This window comes from Apteryx rowi, unplaced genomic scaffold, assembly GCF_003343035.1.
Source record: "Apteryx rowi isolate R43461 unplaced genomic scaffold, aptRow1 scaffold_55, whole genome shotgun sequence".
NCBI lineage: Eukaryota > Metazoa > Chordata > Aves > Apterygiformes > Apterygidae > Apteryx > Apteryx rowi.
This window is the reverse complement of record NW_020450816.1, coordinates 2131542-2145425: the sequence shown is the minus strand read 5'-3', so window position 1 is coordinate 2145425 and position 13884 is coordinate 2131542. Positions and strand designations below refer to the sequence as shown.

Sequence of the window (13884 nt, the reverse complement as noted above, 5' to 3'; positions counted from 1 at the left end):
TACAACTAATTACCAAAGCAGGATAGCTTTATTGTGTATGACACTAACCCAAACTAAGGTTGTTATTAAGATTATGACAATACACTTTTCCTGCTCATTTCTCATGTGTTTTGAACAGACTCAGTGAGAAATTCCATCTTCCCTAACCATTAATTGCAGTGCAACCATCTGCTTAAATAGGAACTTGAAAATCAAAAACTACAGTAAAATGTAGGGTGTTTTAGAGTTGTGGTGCTCTTTCAGTCTCTGATTGAAAACACTGTCCCGAGACAGGCAAATCAGGTTAAGCCCGGGACTAAAAGTAGGCGGAAAGGGATAACATCACTGAAAGTCAAGTGTGGAATTGGCATATTCTTGGTTAATTTATCAGCCAAGACATCCATCCCCCGAAGCACAGTAGTCCAGTGACCTAACAACAATAAGTTAACCCACATTATAAAAATAACTTTCTCCTGAGAACTCTCTGCTTACATGGTGAAGATGAAGGAAGGCAAAAGAAAACAGAAATAAAAAGTTGGGTAAAAAGTAATTATTCTCCTTCATCAAAATATGATTTCAGAAGCCTTCATAGTAATGATTTCTACAGACATTCACATAGTTAACAGGAAGCTCATGAGGACAAGACAAAAATAGTTGTGTCAAATCTTTGCTAACAGAACAGAAAACCGTTCTGATTGTCCACCCAGGAGAAAGGCTGCAGGCTCTAGTTAACCACCTTAAAGTCATACTTAAAAAAAACCAACAAAACCTCAATTTACAGAATATATTTTTCATTAACAGTAATTTTCACAAAAAGTCAAGGCACTTCAAACAGGAGCACATAATAAAACATAAAAAATGCCACTTCTGTAATAAAACAGCAGTTATGAAGCCATTTCTCAAGCACATAAAGAATAAGCTATAAAACTACAAGCTGATTTCTTTTATGCCAGTGTTTAACTCACAAGCTTTTACTGATTCAAAGACATTACGCCTCTGGCAATCCTGCAAGAAAGTAGGGCACTTAGCTTCCCCTCCCCTGCTCCCCCCATTCCAAAGGAAGTTGTTATGACACAGAGCAGGTGGGGAGCTTTGACTAGAGAAATACACACGACTTCCCGTTATATACCTATCACTTATGGGACCACTTATATTGTCTTCTGCCACGAGGTTAGGCTGGAGGTGAAAGAAGCCATGCCACATTCGATCAACCCAGCAACGTGCACAAAAAAACTGTCTCTTTGCATTTGTTATATGAAGAGACTGTTTACGTGTTGTCCATCCCCACGCACTCCTGCTCTAGCTTCTTCTGCTTTAGTAAAAAAAAAAAAGGCACTCTGAGAAGCTGTTGAACAGACAGACTCGATGCTAACTAAAGGAGAAGTCTCATCACAGTCAGTATGCTAACCATTTCAATTCCTCTCAATCACTTGAATAGCAGCACTGAATAAATTAGATGGATTTAGGTTGCTTCTAATGCCATTTATTTTGTCTGCCACAAGTGTTTGCACTACCCAGTCATGTCTGGCAAGAATAGTAATTGGGACTTAATAGCTTTTGCACCTGAACCTTTTAGTAAAATCCTTTCATAGCAACTCCAGCTTTAGCCACATGGCAAAATACTGGATCATGAAAAGACACCCAGGACAACTCAAAACAAACTAATTTAAGTACCAACAGTATAGTTCAATTAATGCAAGCCTCCGACAAAATTAAAAAAAAAATGGTTCTCAGCAATGTCATGTGTAGAGTAACACTATTGTTGCAATTATACTGTTCCCTGATACCTGGTCTAGCTCATTCAGATTTAGTTTATCTTTGTGCAGCCCAATGTCAGCTCAGACAAACATATTCATTACACTGCTTTTAAATCATCCAGTTCTCCAATTGAAAGGCACTGCTCAAACTGGTACAGATAATAAACTACTTAGTTTATACAAGAAGTATTGCCAACCCATCTGTCTCTCAAAAATGCTGTAATTATTTAATGAAAATAAGTATCTACTCATTATTCAGTGCACACTGATTGCTCCCAATAAAAAGCTAAGCTCTATAGCAGATCAGTTCCAAGGGTTAAAATACCTCTGCACCTATTTATCCCTTGTAGCCTTATGTGTCTACAGGAGGGAAAGAAACACTTAATTATTAGGCAGAGCTGAGCCTAAACTCAGGTTTAGCTACTGACAGGATAATATGATAGACCATGAGAAAGAGACATTCTGTAAAAAAAAGGATAAATAAAAGAAACAGGGGATGGTATTCAGTCTTGGCATAAGGTGGCAAATCTAACACTCTGGTGTTTTAGCAGCCCTAACTTCAGTTCAGTCCTAGACAGCATTGATAACTGTCAGGAAGCCAGAAAGCTCGCTCCAAGATCTCCTCCACTACAGAGTCAAATGGGAGGGAAGGGGGGGGGGGAAGCATGTCTTCAACTCCTTTCCATAATTCTGTAATAAGAAATCTCTGTCTTAGTGATAAAACAATTTCAGTGAAAGTCACCCATCGAGCAAATTACTGCTACTTCTCACAATATATATCACTGCCAATAATTCTTGGTATGCAGAAAGGCTAACAAACCTGCAATACTTATTGACTATCTCTTGTAAAAATGACCAACTGTTGAGTGAATCATAGCTTTATTAATCACCTATTACCCTAGTCTATAATAAAACTGCCATAATTAGCCTTTCCATTACTGTTTCCAACCTTTCCTGCCATTTATAATAAAATTTTAGCATGATTACTTTTTTTTTTTTAAATTTAACAGTGTAATGCTATGATTTTACTACAAAGAACAGTTACCGGTTAAAGTGTGCATTTAAAAAATTTATATTAAAATTGGAGTTTTCTCAGTTTTCTAAGAAAGTACTGTAACAGCTGAATAAGGAAAGGTTATTTTAACTTCCAAAGGCTATTGTTCCTTTTTTCTCCCCAAAATTGTCTGGAGCCAGACAACATAAGACTGCTGTGCCCTGGGCTAGAATGGCATGGGGGGATGATAGGAGGGGGGTGCCTGTTTACAATTACTCCATTCCTGTTTTTAATGAATCTTTCTGAATGACCACTAAGTGCTGGTTTTGTTCTTCAGAACAAGGGAGCTATTACTGGAGGACTAAAAAAGGAAGGAAAAGGGAAAGCAAACGGGAAGCTGCCAAACTCAAAGGCGTTTCAAACATCTCAGCTGTATATCCCGGAGGTAATCTGCTCTGCAGGCACAAGACTGTCCTTACACATTTGCAGTCTCTTTTCTTCCTCTCCCTTGACATGCTAAAGTGAAACAGCTGAGATAAAGGGGAAACAAGACAGTGTTAGAACTGAGGTAAAAATTAACAGGTAATTACAAAAATATGAAGAATTACTTTATTCAAATTTGGTTAACTAGAACTTAGTCACTATCTCCATTTGGCTACTACTGTCACTTGCAAGCAAACATTTCAGAAGCACTAAGCAGCCCACTTCAGGAGGATGGGATGGGTCACGTTTCTCTTGCACCATCCACTGCTTTGCCTGCACACCATCTGACAGTCACCCTCCTCAAGAATTGCATCTGCCGTTCCAGACAGCTACCATTGAAACAACAGAAAGAGCAAAAACCCCACTTTCCTCCCCCCTACACAAAAACCCTTTCCCTCTTCATTATAGGGGCCAGAACTTCAGAAATTGTAATGTTAAATTCTGGGCCAGTGATTTAAACTGAAAGACCAACAGCTTGCAAACCACCATGACCAGCCTTTAGTGACATTTCACTGAGAAGCCTGGGTTTCTTTTTTTTTTTTTCTATGCTGGTAAGGTTGCAAAGTATTAGACCTTAGTCCAGCCACTCAATAAACAGAAAAGATCTTTTAGATTTAGTTCTTGACATATCTTAGCTAAATATTGTCCCTTCTTCCAAGCATGGGAGGTAGTATACTTCATGAATAATCAAAAAGTATTGTAATGACAACTAATACATTTTCCTTCAACAAATTTGTTTCAATAAATTATATTGTACAGACACAAAAAATTGGCACTATGATGTGGCCTGTTTTGTATGTGGCATGGTTTAAATACTCTACTGACATGCATTTAGAGAAACCTCCTTACAGCCACGGAGTTTATGAGTAATGTGGCCATGTCAAATTTATGCCTGTGAAACCATCATGCACCTCAGCAAATTACCAGGCTTTCTAGATGTGTAACTGCACATGTCCATCAATCCACTTCATTGAAAATATTGCTTAGAAGAAAATACTTTCCTCTAATTCTTAGAAAAATTCTGCAGATGCTGTATGACTTGATTACAGTCCATTTATAAAGCTAAACAGGGGTGGACAGTTTTAATTAGTCTGCTGCACATCATTTATGACATTAGTTCTTTTGCACACTAGTTTCTATTGCCTGTGAAACTGTCAGTGTTGCACAGGGATTGTAAACCATCATGGCTACAATCTCGCAAGTCATAAGTACTGTTCCTTACTGCACTATGTCCAATATCTTCAAAAGCCATCAGACAGATTTGGGCTTGTATAAACCTACGTTGCACATGCCTATTCTGTATATAGGTATTTACATCTAAAACTAATGTGTCTTAACAGTCACTTGCTGTACAGAGGATGAAGAAGGAAGTAGTTTTGGATTCTTATTCTGCTTGCTTATTTATACCATATAGAGAAAATTTTCAGGTTTGCCCCTGTTAATCCCCAGTGTGGTGATGCAGGAAAGGGGTCCCAAAGCAACTAAGGCAGCAACGGAGAGAAGATCATCCATAAACCTGCAATATTTCAAAGCAAGAGGGAAGAGAAAAGAGAGGAGGAGGGGGAAACAAAACAAAACAAGAGGAAGTAGTTTACTAAGAAAAGAAAAAAAGGCAGAATATAAATATAAAAAAAGGCAGCTATAGATTTCTTTATACTTCTATGAGAAAAAGCAGTGCAAAATAAAAATTTTTTGAGCACAATTAATTGGCATGCACATGTAGAATTCTTACACTTTAAAAGTGAAATAATATATATTATTTAGCATATTGGTTAATCACACGTGTTTGCTACACCTCCCCATGAAGGACTTGGCAATACTGCTGTAGCCAACATAATAAAAGAATCAATAAAAATAAAAGGAAAAAAAAAACCACAACAACATATTCTCTCATACAGTGCTGTACAAAGAAAGAATCTGCTCCAAACAGAAAGTCTGTAGCCCTTATTACAGAGAAACAGTCCCAGTCTTCTATTTTAGCATCTAATTTCACTCATATCTGACAGAGGGATCATCATCAACTAAGAAACATTATCTGTGCATTTTTCACCCTTCAAGCTGAGCATGTATTTACAGACTTTTAACCACCATGACTTATCTGATGATAAGAAGTTACATTTAATATGTGGCAACAACTTTTTGCCTTCAGCTTCCCTGCAATGATGACCTTTCCACTATAACACAAATGCAACCAAAATTTAAGGCAGTTTATGACTCAAATCAAGATGGGTGAGTTACTGCACGTTTACCATAGCACACCAAGCAGGATGTGCCATGCGAGCGAACAGCTACCACAATGCAGCTGACCAACTTGTTTGTACATCACTTCATGAGGATCCTACAGGCTCCAGGAAGTGGAGGTTGACTAACATTCTGTATTATAAGGACTTATGAAGAACCGTGAATGGATATTTTCATTCTGTCTTCTTTGCCATTCACTGCTGGGACTGCTCTTGCCTTCTTTTTATTCACATTCAGGCAAAACTAAAATCATAATCATAAAAGACAGATTTCTTTATCTGAAAGTTGTTCTACTCTCCAAACGATTCAAACTGCAGATCTCTAAACCTCCTCCATGATACCGTATCAGAACTGACCACATTGTTCCATCTGACAGCATTACGCTGAACTATTTTTATATCATCTCTATACTGCTCAGGATATATCTTAACGCTGTGTTTGTTTTTTGATTGTTGCTACACTCAGAGCAGATATTTCCACTGGCACTGAGCCATCCATAAGTGATCCCTCAAACAAATACTTTGTGCTCATGAAATCTCAGACAGGACCTTGTAACATACACACAAAGGAAAACAAAATGAAGTTGAAGCTGAACATGAAATTCTGGTAAACTCCCAGCACCTGACTTTACAACCTTATTTTTTTTTTTAACCAGAGATTCTTTCTATGTAGTTTTTGAAGCTTAGAAGAAAAATAATCTGCAAGGAAAAGAATAAATTCTATTATGTGGCACACTGCTGACAGAACAGGAACTGAGGGTCCTCATCGCTTAGAGCAGGTAGGGACAGATTTTTTCTTCTGTTTTGTGTTGTACCTGACACAGTAAGGTCCTGATCTATGACTAGGGCTCCCAGTAGCCCCACTCCATATACTAAGATGAATAGCCAATCCACAGACCAGACATTTTCCATCTGGACAAAATGAGCAATTTGTGGTAGCAGGAGGATGTTATTCCATATGTGGACCAGCCACTAGAAAGCCCTACCACAGATACACTAGTATTTGCTAGGCAGCAGAGAAATGATTTCTTTTAGGACTTGGCTTCTTTTTCTGGCCCCTAAGGAGGAATGTGGTCCAGTGGTTACCAGCATCACAACCAAACACAGACTTCTCTGAAAATCTTGGTGACTAAATGGATGCTATTTAAGAGCTCTGGTACAGTTACAATTAGACCCCTGCTTCTCCACAAGTATCTAATATGACCATGAGCAACATCTCAATCATATTATTTGCAAATTGGGTGAGCGCTCCTCACTTGTCTTCTGTCTGAGATATTGTTCCATAATGACCACAAAGTGCAGGGAATTAACATTCATTCAGGAAACTACATTGCATGCTTTTTTCTGATACTTTGCATAACAGCCTTTTTCTTTACCCCAAAGGATGGTGGGGGTGCTTCTAACTTCTTGCTTCTTTACTCTGCCCAAGCCCAAAGTTTAGCTTTGTGCTTCACAGACAAAAGACATCATGGAAAATGAGACTCTGCAGTTAGTACACAGAAAGCAATACGTTATCCAGAGTACCCAAAATACAGAGATGTTGTTTGGAGAATTTTGTGATAAGCTGATTAAATTTGCTGAGCAGATACATTTTCTGTGGCCAAATCTAGGTGAATCCTCCCAGGGAAAGCAAATCTTCTCTTTGGATCATCACCAATGCTTCAGAGATGAAGAGCCTGGAGTTTTTCAAAGATTTGATTTAATCTTGACAAATTATTACCTTTTTTTTTTTCCAGTTCTCAGAATTGGCTACAGCATTGTCATGAAAACTTAAAGAAACAGGTCAGCCCAAAACAAAGAGCAAGCAAAGATTATTTCAATTAGTGTGGTTAACATCTGACATGGTTACCTTAGAGGTATCTAAAAATTTTGGTACCACAGCAGTCAAAGAAAAAGAAGAATTGGGGCTTTTAAGGGTTTATTGTTTGTTTTACACACATACACACACTCACACACAAGTGCTTTTTTTTGGCTTGGCTCATGTGGTTCAGGGAAGAGGTATAGCTATGCCAGCAGAAAATCTCCTCCCGTCAGCGTATGTTGCTGCTCCACCAGGGCGCTCTGCCGGCACAGCTGGAGGAGCAGAGCTCTCCAGGACAACTTGAACTGCATCCACATGAGAGGCATTGTACTGGTTCAGCTGCACCGGCACAGTTACAACAGTACAAACCTTGGGAGCAGATAAGACACAAACTGGATTTCAGACAGATGAATCAAAATTTGTGCACAGGAGGCATTTATTTCTAAATTATTTAGATTACTGTTAACTCAAGTTTGTGTGTAATTTGTGTTAACTTGCATAGAAGTGCAAAATTTAGTTAGTTTGAATTTCGGTTCAGTTTAGGGCCTGCATATACAACATTGCTACTGCCAGCTGACAATATTTTAGGAAACATTATCTTGTACAGAGATTAAAGCAAAAGCAGGAAACAAGGGTATCTTAAAAGGAAATTCCCCACTTTTTTTTTTTTTTTGGTCTCAGACTATAAAAGAGGATGAAGATGATTTCAGGATTAAATACACTGTATCTTTGGAGTGTCATTTACAGAACAGATGAAAACTGAAGTGAAACTGAGAGCACAAAGACAAGAGATTGTCCTTCACAGTATACATTTATCAGAGCTTTTACAGGTGATTTACACAATTAAAGGATGCATGACAAAAAGAAAAATCTAATCAGCAACATACAAGGCTACAGCCTTAAATTTGAGGGAGAAAAAACTACACTCCTGGCTATTGGTTCACTTCTTCTGTGCATTTGGGAATGCGAGTAACCACTTCACGTGTTCTAGAGAGTAGTCATATGCCTGTATCACATGGTAAAAACTAATTAAAAGTAAAGAAAATGTAACCAGTGATACGGCACAATCTCTGCAGTTAAACGGTGTCATGTCAGACAATAGCAATATTATTGTTCTATTAATCCTTATACAACTTATTCTGTCTTTCATACCCCACACTTCTCTTTCTTTGCTTTCCCCTGTCACCAACATTTGGATAACTCCAACCATCTCACTGCCTAGTCTGAATAGTGCAACTTTTCTGCCGATATGAATGACTATTTCAAAACACAGCCATAATGGCAACACGCTCCTCCCCCCCCCAAAAGAAAATAAGTTATATTTTTTCCAAATAGATCTTCTTTTCTTTGACTTGCCTTCTCAATTTCTTGCATCTTTTGCCACTGTTACACGACAGTGACTTATATTCAGAGTATCTGTTTAAATAGCATATCTTTTTAGATAGGTTTCTGGTTGCTGCCACATGATTTCGTGAAAAGTAACGGGCAGCCACCACACACTAGCAAAAACCCCTAATTGCTCCCTCAACAAAAGGCTGACAGAGCAGGAAGGGAAAGGGAAGGAGGGTATCAGCTGCTATCATGGCAAGCAGCATTTTCAAAAATTGTTAGGTGATTTAAAATGAGGCATGGGGCCCCTCTATGTTACATAAGTTTGTTCAGAAGTTAGTGCTCAGGAAAAGACAGACACCAGTCCAATCCAACAGAAGTGCAAGTGGCCAGTACGAGCTTGGTTTTACAGCAGCCTTGCATGTATTTTGTTCGCCCTTCTTCAAGAAAGGGAACATGCAGGGACTATGTCCTGAGCGCCCACAATCTCAGTCTTACTGTCAAAAACCAGAGCAGGCCAGTAAAGATCCCCAAGAACTCCATCTCCCTGTCATTTCTGGCACAAAAGCTGCACAGCATTTCTCTAGCTATTCAGGCTGGCAGAATTCAACTACAACACATCTTGAGCAAAAATCTTTCTGTCTTTACCCTTTCCATAGACTGGGCAATGCTGCAGGCAGGCCAAACTCTCTTTACCTACTATCACAGAAGACTGAAAGTCTCACCAATCTCTACAGATCCTCAAATATTTTGCTAAAAGAGACTCAGGCTATGCAGAGGATCAGAGGAAACCTTGTTTAGGCTGTAGCCTGCACGTGTCAGGTCCTTCAGTGGGCTCCTTCGGGTGCATGTTCTCACCTGCTGCCATCAGGGTGCCACGGCTGGGGCAGGGGTTGGGAGCGCGAGGCACCACGCGGGAGGGGACAGCGGGGCCCGCAGCTGCTAACCGCAGCGGGACTAAAGCCTCATCTCTGGGTGACAGGCCCAACTTGCCATTCCCAGGCACTTCGGTCACAGACCAAAAGTCACTTAACAAAGGAAACGTTAAACGCTGCCACGTTGTTAGCAATATTTTACACCCATTTGCCCTCAGTTTGGGCAAGGTGAGAAGCAGATGGCAACCAGGCCCCATGTTTACTCTTGGCAGGGGTGTAGCCTGGCTCAGGTCTCCTGAAATATTCTGAAGCAGGGAAGGCTCCCTAAATCTAGTTTGCTTCACACCGCAGCAGCTGTACACCACTAATGCCCATGTAAGTTCAGATGGTGCAAACTGTATACGTGAATAATTCCCAGGGGGCATTTATGGCTTAGAAAGCCATTTGCAAAATTATTCTTTTAGAAACTTCAGCAAAGATGTAAATTTTGTAAATTCTAATAAATATATAAATAATAAATATTAAGCAGAGATATTATCAGAGGACTTTTAACCCCCTAATTGAGGCTAAATATTTTTAATTTCAAGGTTAATATACAAACAAGTCCCTACTGCCTTTATCTGTAATCGCCCTCTTCTTCTCTAGAGGCTCAAAATAAATTTCAGAAATAACCAGATGGTCAGTAAGCATTAGAAAGTGGCTTTTGATAACAAAACCGAATTAGTTCTGACTTGATCTCCATTGTGTATTATCAGCTTTGGCCATCATAAGCGCTTTGTAGTTCCACAGCCACTCCAGACAAAACTTGGACGCAAAGTTTGGTGAAAACCCTCACTCTGTCTCCCCTGCTGCTGCCCTTCCTCCCCACCTTTATTTTTCTGCAAGTGACTTTAACTTGGTCTAAAAGAAATTAGTACTTGCATTAATACCAGAAATTTATTCGGAAACTTTCAATTTCTTTTAACACAGATTAATTCTGCAGATTTGCTTTTCTATATGAAAATATTTCAGGCTTACTGGCAAAGCACTACGATTGCAGAGAAGATTCCTTGCTGAGACCATGATTTTCCCTTTACGGCTTTTAGAACCAAATCAAGCCAGAATAATAAAAAGTAAAGAAACAAAACAAATGCACAGCTGTCATTTAAAAATATATATTCTTAAAGGGCTTTAGGGGTATCATTTATGAAAGACAAAGAGATTTCCTTCTTTAGCGGTGTCCCAACACATTACCCCTTCGCGCTTACTTCCAAGGCAAGCCCACGCTTGCCTAGAATGTCAGTGAGGTATTTATACAAAGGCAACTCTTCAGAAGCCTGTTACTGGGAACACAAAACAGGAAGTACAGTAATACCAGCAGTAGATGTTAAATAATGCTTAGTATAAACTGTGCTCTTCAATTAATAAGTAGTGCTAACCCCTTTAGGGGAAAGGGAGACATGAAATGTAAACTGAAAGTACTGACTCATGATAAAACCTTTGAGCATTTCCTACAAAGTTTTTTGTCTCATTGGTTTGTTTTGTTTTTTCCTCCCTTCTTAATAAGGGAATGCAGCGGAGGCCAGAATTTGCAATACAGGAATGAAGACTAATCTTCTAAATGAAAGAAAGGTGAGGGCTGAAGTTTGATGACATGTTGTGAAGAGAGGGGGGGAAAAAAGAAAAAAAACCTGAATATATAATAAAATAATAGTAAAACAAATGCTTGATGATACTCTGCACTCTGCAGCTCCTTTCAGTTTTCATGCTTTCACTAGTTAAGCCTTCTAACAGCTATGCCATATGGAAGGCGCATCTTCAGGAAACACTCCATCAGCTATTGCAGCTGTATTGGTGTACAAAGCAAGAAGGGTCACAACTATTTAGAACAGGATGCAAATAAAAATACCATACCATACTGAATACTCTTCAAGCACTTAGTTGGTATTCTACAAAAGAGCATGATTAAAACAGAAGTTAAAAACAAATAAAAATATCTTTTTATAAACATTAACCACTGTGAATTAGAGAAACGTATGGTTTTTATTAAAAAAAAAAAAAAAAAGATTAATGCACATTATCCCATAGTGAGAGACACATTCCAGGCATAAAAGTAAAGCTCTTTCCTCACACATACTGAATAAGCAAATATTCTTAAATAGGTAGATTTCTAAAATACAAGCAAGATAACCCAATCACCAGTTTTTTTTCTTTTCAAAACATCCACAGCTGCAGCCAAATAAAATTCAAGAGCTTCTTAAGTACAAATACCTGAAACAAAAAACACATGAAAATCCCAGATGGGCAAAAATCAAAGCTCTTTTCTGAAGTCTGACAAACCTATATCTACTTACAAATGTGTAAGAGCATCACTTCTGGCTCAACTCAGTCACAGTCTTTTTCTCTACAATCTCTTGCATGCACAGTAATTTGAAATCTTCAGGCAAGCTCACAGATTGAACTTTGGTTTGACTGCCATCTGCTGATCCCATGTTCTGGGAACCAGAAGAGTCATTCTAATACGTGCACACAAAGTTTTCAAAATGTTAATGCTCCTTCTTTCCATTCTTGGTAACAAATAAATTAGAGAATTAGAGTTAATAGGTATTTATGTAAAAAAAAAAAAAAAAAAAAAGAATTAGACCAAATGAACTGACATCTATCAACGTTTTGATAATTTTCAGATAAACAACAAACACAAGAAACTTTCTAATTTTGTGAGCATGAATAATATGACTATTGAAACAAAAGTATGTGACACACAGAACCATCTGTAATAGGGACAAATACAGAAATATGTACAACAGCTACTCCCTAAAGGAAAGAGAAACATAACCTAAGCAGTTACTAAGAAAGCAAGAAAATATAAAATTATAATAGACAACCTTTACATTCCTTTGCAAGGAAGAGCATCACAACAATCCATTTTGCCACAAAAATATCTGGCATTACGTAGAGTCTTTGTTCCATTGCATTCAAATGAAAAACATTCTCTTTCAGGGCCATCACATTTTGCTATTTGTTTTCCTTCAAGATAGCATGTACTTTGAAGGGCTGAATGGGTCGCTGAACCTAAAGTGATGGAACTGAGACATGAATGTGATCAAACATACCAGCTGCCTCTTTGGAAGTGGCCAATGCTTTAGTCTGGCCTTTACACCATTACTGAATAAGTTTCCACCACTGTGGATGAGGACAGGACTTAAAATAATTTTTTCTAACCAAAAATGTTTTTACCAGTACAACCCACCATTTACACTGGTATCACTACAGCTCAAAGTTGAAACTGTATTAGTAAAAGATATATTCTCCTGTTCCATATAGAAATAGCTGCACTGGTAAAAACAGCTTGAGCTTGTGTAAGTGTCTGCAGCAGGTGACTAAATAACCTGTCAGGTGCAGAAAGTTATCATCTCAGGGCATCAGGACCAGCTGGCTTGGAAAATATCTGTTTTATTTTCACTTTCTTCCTTGCCTTTGTTGAGGCAGGTCAGCTATTAGCTCCCACTTTTCATTTTGTTCCTTCAGCAAAGCTGTTGTTCTTTCCTTCCTTTATTACATGGGAAAAGCGGAAAAATGAAGTGATTATCCCAGTAGTCCATGTTAAAACCTGAAGGATTCAGAATTGCCAAACAATCCTTATTTCAGCCCAGATTTGTATTAATGGTGCATTTTGGTGCATCAGATACTAACTTGAGTCATTTTTTTCCAGTTCCTACAATTCTAATTCTGCAAACATTCAAACACATGCTTAGCTTTAAAGTAAAGCATATGCATACATGATTGCAGGGTTGGAAACAAACACAATCTTTGGCTTATGGGAAAAGAAAACTGTTATGAAGGCTTGAGCATGGACTGAAGGAGTTCCAACAAGCCTACCCAAGTTCCAGGTTAAGATCTTTTGTATCAGTATTTTTATGAGAATAAGATCCTCCTGAATAAAAAGTAAACTCATGGAAATCTGACCACTAAAAAAACCAGGCTGACATTTGAATAATGAGTTTAGATTTTTCTACAAGCTCAGAACTTCAGGTGGCACGACAGGTACACAAATTCTGGTGATTCTGAATGAAACCGCAACTTCTATTCTCTTAGAACAGTAATAATTAAAATAATTTAATTTAAAATATTTTCAGTGTCTCAGAAGGTTAATGGTTCCAATTTGTTTCTTTACTTTTCCAAGAACTTACATTATTTGTGTTCTCATTCTGTCATAGCATCACTGGTGGATCTTGTTAAAATACAGCTTTGTTATGGAAGTGTGTCTGATTAAAGAATTTCTTTATTTGTGATGTGGCATCTTATGTGAAACATACTGTTTTCACATTCAACACAAAGACAGAACAGATTCCTAGTCTCTACAAAACCTGTAAATGATCTAGTGCAAAACTGGCAAGCTTTCTAGAACCTTCAGGTTACACTGGATTTCTTCCCTTTTCATGCACTA

The 13884-nt window shown here is 38.2% G+C and overlaps 1 protein-coding gene across 19 annotated transcripts in view; it reads right to left on the bottom strand.

Moving 5' to 3' along the window:
• Positions 1 to 13884, bottom strand: part of SPATA5 (spermatogenesis associated 5) — a 227248-nt gene that overhangs the window by 133853 nt on the left and 79511 nt on the right. Inside the window, exons 14-15 of one of the 19 annotated variants that reach the window (XM_026081423.1) lie at positions 11352 to 11386; positions 7379 to 7623 (exon numbers count right to left, since the gene is read on the bottom strand). The exons of 14 other annotated variants lie outside the window; for them this stretch is intronic. In XM_026081423.1, coding sequence (XP_025937208.1) covers positions 11375 to 11386 — 12 coding nt within the window. In that variant the 3' untranslated portion in view covers positions 7379 to 7623; positions 11352 to 11374. 4 more of the 19 variants (XM_026081415.1, XM_026081417.1, XM_026081414.1 and 1 more) reach the window with 4 other exon arrangements.